The sequence below is a fragment of the Ciconia boyciana genome, unplaced genomic scaffold (genome assembly GCF_034638445.1).
Source record: "Ciconia boyciana unplaced genomic scaffold, ASM3463844v1 HiC_scaffold_39, whole genome shotgun sequence".
Classification (NCBI taxonomy): domain Eukaryota; kingdom Metazoa; phylum Chordata; class Aves; order Ciconiiformes; family Ciconiidae; genus Ciconia; species Ciconia boyciana.
This window is the reverse complement of record NW_027328407.1, coordinates 53,405-67,712: the sequence shown is the minus strand read 5'-3', so window position 1 is coordinate 67,712 and position 14,308 is coordinate 53,405. Positions and strand designations below refer to the sequence as shown.

General features: G+C 51.2%; 2 protein-coding genes across 2 annotated transcripts; both read left to right on the top strand.

Annotated features, from left to right (window-relative positions):
* The first annotated feature begins 853 nt into the window (after window positions 1–853).
* On the top strand, window positions 854–1,792 carry LOC140645853 (olfactory receptor 14A16-like). Its single transcript, XM_072849316.1, has one exon. The coding sequence runs from the start codon at window positions 854–856 to the stop codon at window positions 1,790–1,792; it is 939 nt and encodes a 312-aa protein (XP_072705417.1).
* A 6,898-nt stretch (window positions 1,793–8,690) lies between these two features.
* On the top strand, window positions 8,691–10,558 carry LOC140645817 (olfactory receptor 14C36-like). The gene is made up of 2 exons (XM_072849285.1): window positions 8,691–8,713; window positions 9,556–10,558. The coding sequence occupies exon 2, from the start codon at window positions 9,623–9,625 to the stop codon at window positions 10,556–10,558; it is 936 nt and encodes a 311-aa protein (XP_072705386.1). The 5' UTR covers window positions 8,691–8,713; window positions 9,556–9,622.
* The last annotated feature ends 3,750 nt before the right edge of the window (window positions 10,559–14,308 follow it).

Below are 14,308 nucleotides of genomic sequence, written 5' to 3'. Positions count from 1 at the left end.
TTTTCAGGCTCTCTGGGAAAGGGGCTTTCAGCTGCAGCTCAGCAGCTGATCCTGCACGTCCTGCCATGCTCATGTTTCCGTGGGTGCAAGGCGGCTCTGTGGGGCACTGGGCAAAGCAGTCCATGGCATGGGGATAAGGCTGACTGCCCGTTAAGGACACCCCATTTTTAGGGCATCCAGAAGAGCACAGATCTGCCCTGGGGAGGGGAGGGTGGAGATCATCTGCCCTTTCAGGTGGATTCACCTGTTCCCAGCAGAATCCAATTTCCTTTCAGGGGAACATCTGAGTGTGATCACCATGCAGACCAAAGAGGTGTGAGCCAAGGACAGCTGGGAGCAAGACTGATGGACAGACCAGCTCTCCTCCGTCTGCACTAAGGGTCTGTCCTTTGGCCTCTCAGGACTCTCAGTATAGCACTTGTAGTGTAGCAGAAATGCCAAGGATTTCTGCCTTCAGAAGACACTCCCCAGATGGGAGAGGGGCAACGGGAGCACAATAAACAAAACGAAAACCCCGAGGCTTGGTTCTGCTATTGGGTGAATTGGGAAGGACAATCCTGAAAAGCTCTTTGAAACCATGAGTAAATTGCCCCTGAGATCACTCCTGGTTCCTGTTTAGCTGTGGCTGCACAGCAGGACTGATTCTTCTGCAGAAGAGTCCCCTGCTCCCCACTACACCCCAACCCAGCACTCACCAGAGCTCAAGCCAGGGAGCTCCACGAAGGCCTTCCTGGAAAGAGAGAGGCCACGCGGGCTGTTTCTCTGAGATGGAATAGGTTTTACTCAGAGAAGTCTCTCCTCACTTGTCGCTGCCTTTTCCTCCCTCACCAGGCCCTTTGCACAAAATAAGCAGATGTCCAACAGCAGCTCCATCACCCAGTTCCTCCTCCTGGCATTCATGGACACACGGAAGGAGCTGCAGCTCTTGCACTTCTGGCTCTTCCTGGGCATCTACCTGGCCGCCCTCCTGGGAAACGGCCTCATCATCACTGCTGTAGCCTGTGACCACTGCCTCCACACCCCCATGTACTTCTTCCTATTCAACCTTTCTCTCCTTGACTTGGCCTCCATCTCCAGCACTATCCCCAAATCCATGGCCAATACTCTCTGGAACACCAGGGCCATATCCTACTTGGGGTGTGCTACTCAGGTATTTTTCTTTCTGCTTTTCTTGTCAGCAGAGTTTTGTCTTGTCACCATCATGGCCTATGATCGCTATGTTGCCATCTGCAAACCCCTGCACTACGGGACCCTCCTGGGCAGCAGAGCTTGTGTCCACATGGCAGCAGCTGCCTGGGGCAGTGGGTTTCTGTATGCTGTCCTGCACACGGCCAATACATTTGCACTACCCCTCTGCCATGGCTATGCCCTGGACCAGTTCTTCTGTGAAGTGCCCCAGATCCTCAAGCTCTCCTGCTCACACTCCTACCTCAGGGAAGTTGGGCTTCTTGTGGTTATTGCCTGTTTAGTGTTGGGATGTTTTGTTTTCATTGTGCTGTCCTATGTGCAGATCTTCAGGGCCGTGCTGAGGATCCCCTCTGAGCAGGGACGGCACAAAGCCTTTTCTACGTGCCTCCCTCACCTGGCCGTGGTCTCCCTATATGTCAGCACTGGCACATTTGCCTACCTGAACCCCCCCTCCAGCTCTTCTCCATCCCTGGATCTGGTGGTGGCAGTGCTGTACTCGGTGGTTCCTCCAGCAGTGAACCCCCTCATCTACAGCATGAGGAACAAGGATCTGAGGAATGCCCTGAGGAAAGTGTTTCAATACATCCTACTGCAGCATCAATAAGATGCCCATCATCTTCATAGCACTCCCAGGGTATCTCAGGAAATGCCAAAACTTTTGTTTTGGTTTGTTTTTTTTCTTTCTTTCATTCGTTCTTCTTTTGTTTATAGCTTTGATGATATATTTTCCCCTTAAATAATACTATTTTTGTCCTCCTACTTTTTTTTCTTTTTGGCCCCAAACCTCTTATACATAACGGAGCCAGGCTCCCTGTGATAAACACAATAAAGAAACCGGCAGAAAATTGTTTGCCCCCGCTCCCATCACTTATATCTTGTGTGAACATGGACAACAGCAGGACCTGGTCTTTTCCATGCTGGTGTCTCCTCACTTCCCCCCTGTGCTGCTGTGCCCTTGCTTTTGTGTGAGCGCTAAGGTCTCATGTAACTTGTGACAGTCCTGTTGCCTCCACAGTGGCATGCCTGTGGCTGCAGCAGGAGAAGGCCATGTGAACCACTGTGTCAGAGCTGGCCTCCCTGCCAGCACCACCGTCACCAAAGGGGCTCCTCAGGACAGGGCCAGACGACCGGGTGCCTCTTCCAAAGCTGGTGTCAGGAATACACCCAAGGAGCTGCTCCCAAAACAGGCCTCTTGCTGTTCTGGGGTTTCCGACAGATTCAGGGGGACAAGCTAAGAGTCTCAGCGTGATATGTTAGAGACTGAAGGTGGGATAGAGAGCTCCCTTCTTGGTTGCAAATGTCCGAGAAGACAGCAACTGGTCTTTGACTTATCTGGCTGGCACTGTCACACCTCTGGTGGGGATGATGGCAGATGCTGGCCTGGAGATAATCAGGAACTGCCAGGAGGCCTCAGGGAAAGTCCAGGGACAGCGTATGAGTCTGGGTGGGCAGTGAGTGGCTCCTCATAAAATGTGTAATGTCATAAGGTAGGTTCTTCCAGAGGAAAAGGTGAACCTGAGGAGCCCATGGGCTACTGAGGACTCTGCAATGCCAGGAGAGGCTGTGCAGAGACAGCAGGCAAAGGGACGTAAGAATGGAGAGTGGTTCAGGACACCGTGACAGATGCACCCACTCTGAATTAGTGAACAGCACTTTGGTTCAAGCATCACCGACAAGTGGCCCTGACTGAAATCAGTCCTGCTGTGCAAACTGTGAGAGCTGTGCTAGGCCATATCTTCTCAGCCACTAAGGGGTCTCGGCCACGTCTGACCAGGAGGAACAGTACCAGCCCGAGCTGGGAGTAGACAAACCTAAAACTGCTGCAGCTGCCCTCCTGCACATACACCAAAGGAGGGTTTGACTACGAGTCCATCCCTTTGTGCTATAAATATTTGTATCCTCCCCGAGCCCACTGAGCTCTCCTGTACGGCAACAGGTTGCATGGCGATGATCTGTCCTTTGAGCAGGGACACTTCTCAAGGTTACTCGTCAAGGCTGAGAGACCCCTTACTCTGTTTCTGATATCTATAACAAGGCAGGTGACATTTTACATTAGGCCTGAATGCATATTGTATGCTACCAACATTTATTTGTATATCCAGCTATAGCTTAAATATTAGAATCATATTAAGGAGCAGAGTTTTTGACTACTGTCTAAATCATTGTCTAAACCATTGTCTAATCTCCATCTAAATGATCATCTAAATTATCATGTCAATCATTGTCAAATCATTGTAAAATCACTGTTTAATTACTATTCAACTATTGCTTAATCACCATTTGATTATCATTTAATTTTCATTCAATCATCAATTAATTGTCATTTGATCATCGTTTAATAATTAATAAAAACTTTTAGTAAACCCCACAACAGTGACTTCTCTTAATAATTCACCTGTGACAAAAATTGCTGTATTCTGCAGGGGGACGGACTCAATCACCGAATACTTACGGAAGCACGAAGGTAACCCTTCACCGAAAATTGTGGATGATTGGGTGCATGAAAAGCGGGATAATTGGAGTAAGATGGAGAAACAATTAAACGTTGCAGCAGGGAAAAGGAAAGATGGTAAAGAGAAGGGAATAATATGGCAAATGTTGGGAACCTGTTTGGGAGATGCATATCAGTATAAGGAATGTAAAGATCGGGAAATGAGAGTGTTACAAGGTGAGGGTGAACAAAGAAAGCGACCAGGAATGCTGTTATATCTGTGAAGAGATCAATTGCTGAAACAACTGGGGAGGAAAAAGAAAAATGAAGGCAGGTAGAGGATAAACTCGAACTCATGATAATTCAGGCCCCCAACCCACTAGATCCTCTAAAAATTCGTAAGCTAATTGTGTCCCCCCAGAAGATTGGGATGGAGATATTTGGGAGAACCCCAACCAAGAATTTAGGGATGAGAGTGAATGAGATGAATCAGAATTTAAGGTAGCCCCTATTATTAAAACTGAGGTATCTGCCAGACCTCAAGGGGGCAACCAGAGAAATGGCACAAGGACCATTCCATGGGACCCCCTTCAATTGGCCAATATGCCTGAAAAATATGGGCAGAAGCCTGGCGAGAGCGAGACTGAATATCTGTGGTGTGCCTCCTTAACTGGAGGAGAGCATATGATGTTAGAGCAAGGCAAAGCGGATGGCTTTGGGGGACCAGGAGTGTTCTTGAATGAGGGAGCAGCCCCTAACGCTGAGCCACACTCTATTACACGCTGAGTAGCTTATTGGGCAGGGGCACAGAGCCTTGGGATAGAGGGGAGCCACTGCTATGCCAATAAGATCATGAAGCGAACTTTCTACTGCCGTTACAAAAGCAGCCTGCCTGCAGGCTGTGAACGACAGGGGTGCACATGGTAATTACCCTCTCTCTGCCTGTGTGGACCCCCCAGCCATGAGACCACTGCTAAGGGGAGCCCCTGCTGCCTTAAAATCGTACCTCATTGCAAAGAGGGATGAAATGAGACAAAACATACAACATCACGCTCAGGAGGGTCGGGGCAGCCAAGCCCACCTTTGACCCATCCCGACCTGGGCAGACTTAATGCACAGCACTGTAAATCATCGTCGAGAAATGGGGAGGGACGAACCGACACCAGCAGGACAATCCCAAGCTGATGCAGACAGCAGATAAGTAAGTACTTACTCCAGCAAGTAAGACAGGCTCCCCAGAACCCCAGGCACTTTCCCTGATCTCATAAACCACCTGATGGAAGCTCATCAACAGGATAACACAGACGGCTCTCTTATTTATGTCCCAATGGGCTGTCAAAGATAACTAGCAAAATTTTCAATTGACATAGGATCTAAAATTTTAATAATTTCAAGTTTGGATGCCCAAAGAAGTAATGTTAAACCCGGCCAAGAAAGGGTTAAATAACAGGATTTATGGGCCAAAGTGAAATGTGCCCTGTAGCTAAAGTAAACTTGTGATTGCCAGGGGAGAAAAGGATAACAAGGCACCATTTAGAAGTAGTTCCAGGGAAGGAAAATGGTTTGGGCTTTGAGGTATGACACGGACGATTTTGGAAACGACTGGACAGTGGTGTTTGGTCTTGTGTCTGCCAGGAGTGTCCTTGGTTAGCTGAGTGAAAATGAGCAGCTCCCCATGGGTGTCAGTGAACTGGCATAGTTCGCCTGCTGTGAGCTGCACCCACGCTGCCTGACTCAACAATAACCAGTGATGTCCCTCACTCTCCTCTCTCTGCCACTGCTTGGATGGGTATTGTGGAGGTCACAGCTGACCTAGAAAAAAGACACCTTATCTCCCAAACGCACTCCCCATATCATTCCCCAGTGTGACCAGTTATAAAACCGATGGGAGATGGTGCCTAACTATAGACTATGGAAAGTCAAATGCAAACACCGCTCCTCCTACAGCCGCTGTCCCGCACACGGCTACATTAACTGCCACCTTCCAAGCTGCCACTCACCCCCAGATGGTGGTACGAGTTGTAAAAGATATGTTCTTTATGGTGCCACTGCAGGAGGAGGAGAAGAGAAAACTTGCTTCTACCTGGGATGGGATACAATTTACTCTTACTTGTAAAGTACAAATAAACTGGTACACAAGTAACTTGATCTCCTTCTACGACAAGGTGACGCACTTGGTGGATGAGGAAAAGGCTGTGGATGTTGTCTACCTAGCCTTTAGTAAAGCCTTTGACAATGTTTCCCACAGCATTCTCCTGGAGAAACTGGCTGCTCATGGCTTGGATGAGCACAACCTTCTCTGGGAAAACACCCTGGCGGGATGGCCGGGCCCAAAGAGTTGTGGTGACTGGAGTTAAATCCAGTTGGCGGCTGCTCACAAATGGTGTTCCCCAGGGCTCAGTACTGGGGCCAGTTCTCTTTAATAACTTTATCAGCAATCTGGATGAGGGCATTGAGTGCATGCTCAGTAAGTTTGCAGACGACACCAAGTTGTGCGGGAGTGTTGATCTGCCTGAGGGCAGGAAGGCTCTGCAGAGGGATCTGGACAGGCTGGATCGATGGGCTGAGGTCAATTGTATGAGATTCAACAAGGCTCAGTGCCGGGTCCTGCTCTCCTTTTGGGACATGACTGCACTTGTTCATAAGAATACTTCTATAAACTGCCATGAACATACTGAGTAGGAAAAGGTTCTTTTGGCCTTTATTTGGGCAGCAGTTGTCATTTCATTTGGCCAAAGGAACTTCCTACCAGGCTCATGTATGATCCCCGAGATGTTGCCCTGGCTCTATGAACTTCTCTGTTAGAGCTTGCAGTTACCTGCAGGTATCTTGGACCACCACTGGCAACTCACATGTCACCAGGTATTTGCATCTGAACACCTCACTGCTGCCCTCCATCTGCATTAATTAGCAAGGAAGCTGAGAGAAGGAGCTCCCATGCAGGTGCGTATGTTGTGCACACCCGGACAGAGGCCAGAGGAATCCCACCTCCTGTGGGTTTGTGGCAGGCATGGGAGGGAGCTGAGTCTCCTTCAAATACTGGAATGGGAACGCAGGATGAGATGCTCCACTGACTCAGCTGAATCCCTTCCCTCAGCAGGGGTAAGGGAGATCCCTGCCTGCCACTGTCTGAGAGTCCTGTCTAACAATGAGACCAAAAAAGGTGATATTTAGATGAAATTTTGTCTGTGAGAGGAGAAATTACACTTCTGGAAGTAAGTGTCTCTCCCCAGGTGAGGGAGGGAACATGAGTGCTGACTTCAGCCTGTTTCCCAGCAGGTTCCCCTGCAGCCCCAGGGACACCTGGAGGGAGCCCAGAGGGGGCAGAGAAAGTGCTGCCTTGGGCTGGTCCTCTGCTGCTGAGCTGGGCTGGGCTCCTGGGATGGAGGGAGCTCATGGCAAGCGGGCAGCGCTGCAGAGAGACAGCTCTGCCCAGGAGCAGCTCCTCTGCAAAGGGCAGCAGGGCTGAGGGCACTGCCTGCAGGTGCAGAGGGGAGGTGAGGGAAGTGAGAGAGAGGTTAAAGGCAGTTGGGAGTGACAGGAAAGAGGAGAGCTCACTTGGATAATAACCTTCACATCCCTCTACATGGTAAGTCTCTGCCTGCAGGGCATTGCATCTGCATCTCCTGGAAAGATCTCCTAAAGCTGGCACATCCCACAGCCTACGGGATCAGCCAGGAGGGCTCTCACAGTTTCTCCAGGGTAGAGAAAATGACTTGCTTTGGAGGATGGCATCCCTGCTGCACCATCAGAGGGATGGGGCATGTCGGCTGCCTTCACCCGGGGATGGCTGCAGAGTGTGAAGCTGGGGATGCACCCACAGGTGCCCAGGGCTGTCCTTCAGAGCAGGGCCCCTGCACCCCAGGGGCTGTGTGCTGGGGCAGGACCTTTGTCTCCTGCCAGGCTCAGCTCTCAGCTTACCTGGGGAGCTCCCAGCAGCAGTGCGGGGAGAAGCTGTGGGTGGAAGAAGCAACTGCTGGCAGGAGAGGGTCCTTCTGCTGTCAGGAGGGTGCTGTGTTGGTCAGGGCTGCTCACAGCTCTGGATCATCCCCAGGGCATTTCTGAGGGGACTTTTCAAGGGGAAGGTCAATGCAGGGATTTCGTTAAAGATAAGGAGCTTTCCTGACTTTGTGTTTTTCATTTCCTGTTTGGGGGGGTGGGGAGGTGGAAAAAGGGAGCTCTCAAGTTTGAAGAAGTCACCAAGACTCCTGAGCTGTAACTCTGAGTGATCAATAGGTCTGCCAGAAACGTCCTAGAGTGCCTTCAGCCACTCCTCTGCCTGTGGACAGCACCAGCATCACCTTTGCTGGCCCCATCAGGGTGTTTCTGACCTGCTCTTTTCCACCTGCAAACAGGACCATGCATGCAGCCAGTGCCCTGCAAACAGGCAGGTTTCTGTAGGGCCAGGGTGAGTGCACAGAGGTTGGGATGGGGTCTGTGAGTGCTGACAGGGAAAGGACAAGGGACAGGGAAACACCTCCCAGGAGAAAAATCTCCAGGAAGAAGAGATGTGATCAGGGAATGAGAGGAAACGAAAACCAGAAATGTTGTGGGAGGGAGAATTCAGAAATCTCCCTATGATCCCCTCCAATGCAGACCCCTTCCCCTGAGCAAGCCCCCTTGCCTCCTGTCCCACCCAGCAAAGCCTCTGCCCTCAGGGCTGTGGGGTCCGAGGTTTGAACCACCTCCTCTGCAGCCAGAGCTCCAGGAGAGCCGTGCTGCAGCTCTCCAGCTGTGTGTCCATGTCCCTCTGCAGAGCACAGGGCTGAGAGAAGCTGCCTGGCAATGTTGGTGTCTGGGAAGTGTTGTGCACAGCTGGGTGAGGGTAACGCTGTCCTGAGTGCCCAGCTGTCTCTCCACTTGCCTCTCTCAGCTAGACCATCACTGCATTTCTCCTTGTTTCTTCACCAGTCTGTGTTATTGTGATTGTTTTCTTGTTCTTGCTGTCAGGCTCTCTGGGGATGGGAGTTGCAGCAGCCGAGTCAGGCACTGCTCTTGTGATTCCTCCCATGCAGGTGAGTCCATGGGAATGAAGTGTCCAAGCTCTCCTCTAACCTGTGGGGCTGTGGGCAATGCAGTCTGTGTCATTCCCCAGTGAATCGGCTGACTGTCCCTTACTGAGATACCATCATTAGGACCCTTCGGTATCTCCTTGGGGTGTCCTTCCAAGCACTGAGCTGTCCTCCAGGATGAAAATCTGACCTATAGCATCTTGGTGTTACCTGAATGCCCCATGGAGAAGCACAGAGACGCTACGACCAAGGAAATGGTCCTGGGTTGGTGAAATGAACCGTGTGTGTCCTTGGCTAGAAGTGGGGTGCTGAGACCTTGAGAAAGGGTGAGACACTTAGTGCTTGGCAGTGGATTTCTCTGCTCTCAGCAGTGCCTGGTGTCTTTTGAGGTTAACATGTGAGTGTGATTACCCTCTGTCTCAGAAAGGGACAAGCAGAGGGCAGCTGGGAACAAGAGAGAGGGACAGACCAGCTCCCCTCACTCTGCACTAACCCACAGGCAATCCTCTGGCCTCGCAGGACTCCCTTTTTTCTCCCTGCGTGCAGCAGAAATGATGAGGGTTTCTGAAATCCAAGAGAATCTCCAGCTGAGATGGGAGAGAGCTGTGAAAAACCCTCTCTCTCTCAAACACTTGCGATTGTGGTTTCTTAGCAATGGGAGTGCAGATACTGAGAAGCCCTTTTGCATGAGGATCAGATTTATCTGACAAATTCAACCACCAGCACTGCCCACACCATTCCCAGGAACCCACAGCTGCAGAGCAGGGCTGAGTCCATGGCAGCCAGCGGGCAGAGGTCCTGCTCCTCCTGGCACACTCAGCCAGCACCACCCAGAGCTCCAGCCACAGAGCTGAATGAAGATCTCCTCGAAATGGAACAGTGGCAGGGAGTGCGTAGTGTGGAAATGGCTTTGATTTCCCTCAGAGAAATCTCCCTTAACTTGTCACTGCCCTTTCCTCCTTGTTCAGTGCTCCACACCCAGAGGCAGCAGATGTCCAACAGCAGCTCCATCTCCCAGTTCCTCCTCCTGGCATTTGCAGACACGCGGGAGCTGCAGCTCTTGCACTTCTGGCTCTTCCTGGGCATCTACCTGGCTGCCCTCCTGGGCAACGGCCTCATCATCACTGTCATAGCCTGCGACTACTGCCTCCACAGCCCCATGTACTTCTTCCTCCTCAACCTCTCTGTTCTTGACCTGGGCTCCATTTCCACCACTGTCCCCAAATCCATGGCCAATTCCCTGTGGGACACCAGGGCCATCTCCTATGCAGGATGTGCTGCCCAGGTCTTTTTCTTCATCTTCTTGATATCAGCAGAGTTTTATCTGCTCACCGTCATGGCCTATGACCGCTACTTTGCCATCTGCAAACCCCTGCACTACGGGACCCTCCTGGGCAGCAGAGCTTGTGTCCACATGGCAGCAGCTGCCTGGGGCAGTGGGTTTCTCTATGCTGTTCTGCACACGGCCAATACATTTTCCATACCCCTCTGCCAAGGCAATGCCCTGGACCAGTTCTTCTGTGAAGTGCCCCAGATCCTCAAGCTCTCCTGCTCACCTTCCTACCTCAGGGAAGTTGGGCTTATTGCCACCAATTTTGTCCTATTTCTTGGGTGTTTTGTTTTCATTGTGCTGTCGTATGTGCAGATCTTCAGGGCTGTGCTGAGGATCCCCTCTGAGCAGGGACGGCACAAAGCCTTTTCCACGTGCCTCCCTCACCTGGCTGTGGTCTCCCTGTTTATCAGCACTACCATGGTTGCCTGCCTGAAGCCCCCCTCCATCTCTTCCCCATCTCTTGACCTGGTGGTGGCAGTTCTGTACTCGTTGGTGCCTCCAGCAGTGAAACCCCTCATCTACAGCATGAGGAACCAGGAGCTCAAAGAAGCAGTGAAGAAACGGATTCAATGTTTTCACCTTCAGCAGCAATGAGCTGCCCATCCCTCCTCACTGGTTAATTTCTTTTTTTTTGCCGTAATGATCATGGTCATACAGGCATATTTGTATGCATATGACATCTCCAGAAGCATGGCCTGGCTGTGCCTACCTTTGGTAAATGTGTCATTAGGGTGTCATAGGTGGCTTCCTGAGCAGCATCTCTGTAATAAAAGGCTGTCTCCCCATGGCAGCTCCTGAAGGCTGGGCTCTTCCTTTAGCTGAAGTCAAGACTAGGCTCCAGGAAGTGCACTCACCATGGCCTGTTGCTGAGCTTGGTTCTCAGTGGGCTCACGGGGAGAGGGCACTGGGAGACATTTTGGGGAATGAGGGCTGGACTCAGCTTACATTTGCTTGTGCCCCCTGCCACTGGACATGGTGAATGGGCTCCAAATTGCCTGCCCAGGGCTCTCCCGCATGCAGCAGAGCTGAATGGTAGCTGCCCAGCTTTCCGGAGGGGAAACTGGAGTCCCCAGGACAGAAGAAGGCTGGAAATGATGGGGAACATCATTTCCATCATCCATCAGACAGGGAAATGATGTGCCTGGGGGTGGCCATCCCAAAAGAAGGGACCATCCAAGGTGGAGTCACCCAAAGGCAAAGCGGTATATTTAAGTATCCACAATCAAACGAGGGCTCTGCCATCCCAGGGGAGGCTGTGGGGACCCAGCAAGATCAGCACGGGTGGGTGATTCATGTCTCATTTAGTCAAAGCCCAAGGATGGTTCAATGTGCACACCGGAAAACATCCCGATCTACGAGAAATGCTCTGAGCTCATTCCACAGCTTTAGACCCCTGGCAAGGAGCTCAGTGGCAGTGCCCAGTCCAGCTGCACCTGACCAGCACAGCCAGTGTGGAGTCACTGCATGGTCCCACAGTCCACTTGCTCACTGGCAGAGCATCACTGCCAGCTTGGGGCCCTGTGAGGAGCACAGGGAGGGGGCTGGAAGCACCAGACCAGATCGTGGTGCACAGCCAGAAGTCCTTGCTGTCTTGGTGCTCCACCAGACCTGGGAAGTGGCTGGAGAAGGATTGGTGTCCACTGCTTGCCATCTCTTAGTGCCATCGTCCCCCCGAAGGGTGGAATGGAGGGGGAGGCTGGGACTCTGTGTCAGGGCTTGCATTGAAAGGACTGTGGACCCAGAAGCCACATAATTTTGCTGCTATTGTTCAGTCCCTGTGCCCGGCACACGTCCTTGAGACAACCTTCCCCACCCCATACCCCAAAAGCTACCCCAACACAAAGCTCCTCAGCCAGTGTCCAGCTGTGACCACAGGAAGAACAAGAGTTCTCTTCAGGTCCTACCGCTGAAGCCTTAAATCTGCAGCAGAGAAGCTCTCTTTCAGCAATTCAGTTGAGATTCCTCAAGTTCAAGGCTTTGCTTTGATTCTTTTGACAAACAAAAGCACTGCCTGGCTCAGGAGCTATGCCAGGGCATGGAAAGAAGAATCATGCTTCTCTGCACCTGCTGTGGGTTAACCCCGGTGGGCAGCTCAGCCCCACTGTCATGGTCTAATGCCAGTAGGCAGCTAAGCCCCACACAGCCGCTCGCTCACTCCCCCACAGTGGGATGGGGGAGAAAACTGGTAGAGTGAAAGTGAGAAAACTCGTGGGTTGAGATAAAGAGAGGTTAATAGGTAAAGCAAAAGCTGTGTGTGCAAGCCAAGCAAAGTAAGGAATTCCTTCACTACCTCCCATTGGCAGGCAGGGGTTGAGCCATTTCCAGGAAAGCAGGGCTCCATCACACGTAACGGTTACTTGGGAAGACAAATGCCGTAACCTCGAAAATACCTCCTCCCCCCACTTTCTCCTTCTTCCTCCAGTTTTTGTTGCTGAGCATGATTTCATACGGTATGGGATATCCCTTTGGTCTGTTGGGGTCAGCTGTCTTGGCTGTGTCCCTCCCCAACTTTTTGCCCACTCCCAGCCTACTCGCTGGCAGGGCAGAGTGAGAAACAGAAAAAGATTTACACTGTGTAAGCACTGCTCAGCAATCGCTAAGACATCATCGTGTTATCAAGGCTGTTTTCATCACAAATCCAAAACATAGTACCATACGAGCTGCTATGGTTAAATTAACTCTACCCCAACCAAAACCAGTACAGGACCAAAAGGTGAGGTGTTCCCAATGGTGTCTTCAGGGAGCTGGTCAAAGGCCTTGTCTCTAAGTCTGTGACAGTGGCTTAGATGCCTGGCTCCTGTTTAGAGACTTCTCATGAATACAATCATTTATGGAGCGAGCTAGTCTGACTCAGAGCTGGCCTTGCTTTGAGCTGCACAAGGGACTAGAGATCTCTTGAGCTGCTTTCCTCTCTGCATTTTCCCAGGAGCCTATGGCAGAGATACCCTCACCTTCAGCTGAATCCCTTCTTCTAGGGTATACTGCAAGACACAGGTTGCTGGAAGGGTGGGTGGGAAAGGGACTGCTGGGGGTCTCCAGCCACACCTCCTGCCCAAAGGGTAACTACCACCAACCCCGTGGTCAGGTTGGTGGCACTTTTTAGAGCTGAGACCTGAAAACCTCCCAGGATGGGGATCACAGAGACACTCTGCGGTTCCTGCTGCAGTGCAGCACCACACTCCTAGTTATTTTACTTTTCCTGTTGCCCAGCATGAAGCTCCCGAGAGGCAGTTTGGGGCTGTTGCCTGTGCCATACCATTTCTCATGGACAGCTGCATGTGAGCTCCTTGTCTCAGCTCCCATGGTAATTACTGGAGACGGAGGCGAGGACTGATGTGTTCAGATACAAAGACCTAGTGACACTTGAAATGCCAGAGGTGGTCCAAGATACGTGGAGCTAGCTGCAAGCTCTAGAGGAGCAATGCTGAGAGGCAGGGCAGCATCTGGGGGCATTGTCTTGGAGGTTGGTGGGGAATCTCTTTGCCAATTGAAATGACCTCACATGCCCACTTTTAGGATGATAGAACTTATCTGTATTTGTTATGTCCTGGGCAGCCTATGCAGGGATTCCTCTGATGAAATGGAGTCATGTACTGTAAAGAGAGGTAAGTTTCTCTCTGTCTTGTCCATCAGCTGGGTTGAGTAGAGCTCCACAGACTTTAATGATGGTGGTTTCATGAACATTCTCACATTGCCTAATAAAATTCAGGGCAGTTACTCTATTTAATGCCAATTACAGGCCTGTACTGTTATGCGAGTTGCCAAGTCTCTCATACACAGCTACATGCATTTGGCAGGGACAGCGATGGTCCTGTACAGGAAAGCCATCCCCATTCAGAGTGAGTGTGTGTCTGACATCCCAGACAGCATTGCAGACAGATTCAGTGCCTTTGGGCAAGAAACCAATTGCCACCACTGCAGCGTGGCCAGATCTGTCCCTTTTTATCCAGTAGATGTAGGACAGTCCATGAATAAGAAGCACATCACACTGGGGTTGCCACGTATGTGCCTACACTTTCAAACTTCTGTTTTTTCTCTCTACCAACCTTTACTCATCCCCTGGGAAACACAGGCAAGGAACAGACAAACCATTTTCACAGTGGGCCTGTCAGTAGCACCTTGTCATTCCTGGAGGTCTGCTTCAGCTCCACCAAAGGTCCTAAGGGGCAGCAGAGACACCACTGACAAAAAACCCCGTTTCCTGACAGGTCTGCCCTTGCCAGCCCTGTTTCTCTCTGTCCTTGGGGATGGCAGGGTTTGCACACTCTCCTGGCATCCGATTTCAGCTTTACGTTTCCATCTGCTAACCATGCTGGCATGCCTCTGCTCTGAAGCCAAGCCTTT

What these genes read in the sequence shown, in the direction of transcription:
- LOC140645853 (XM_072849316.1), top strand. Translation starts at nt 854, where the DNA reads ATGTCCAACAGCAGCTCCATCACCCAGTTCCTCCTCCTGGCATTCATG.
- LOC140645817 (XM_072849285.1), top strand. Translation starts at nt 9,623, where the DNA reads ATGTCCAACAGCAGCTCCATCTCCCAGTTCCTCCTCCTGGCATTTGCA.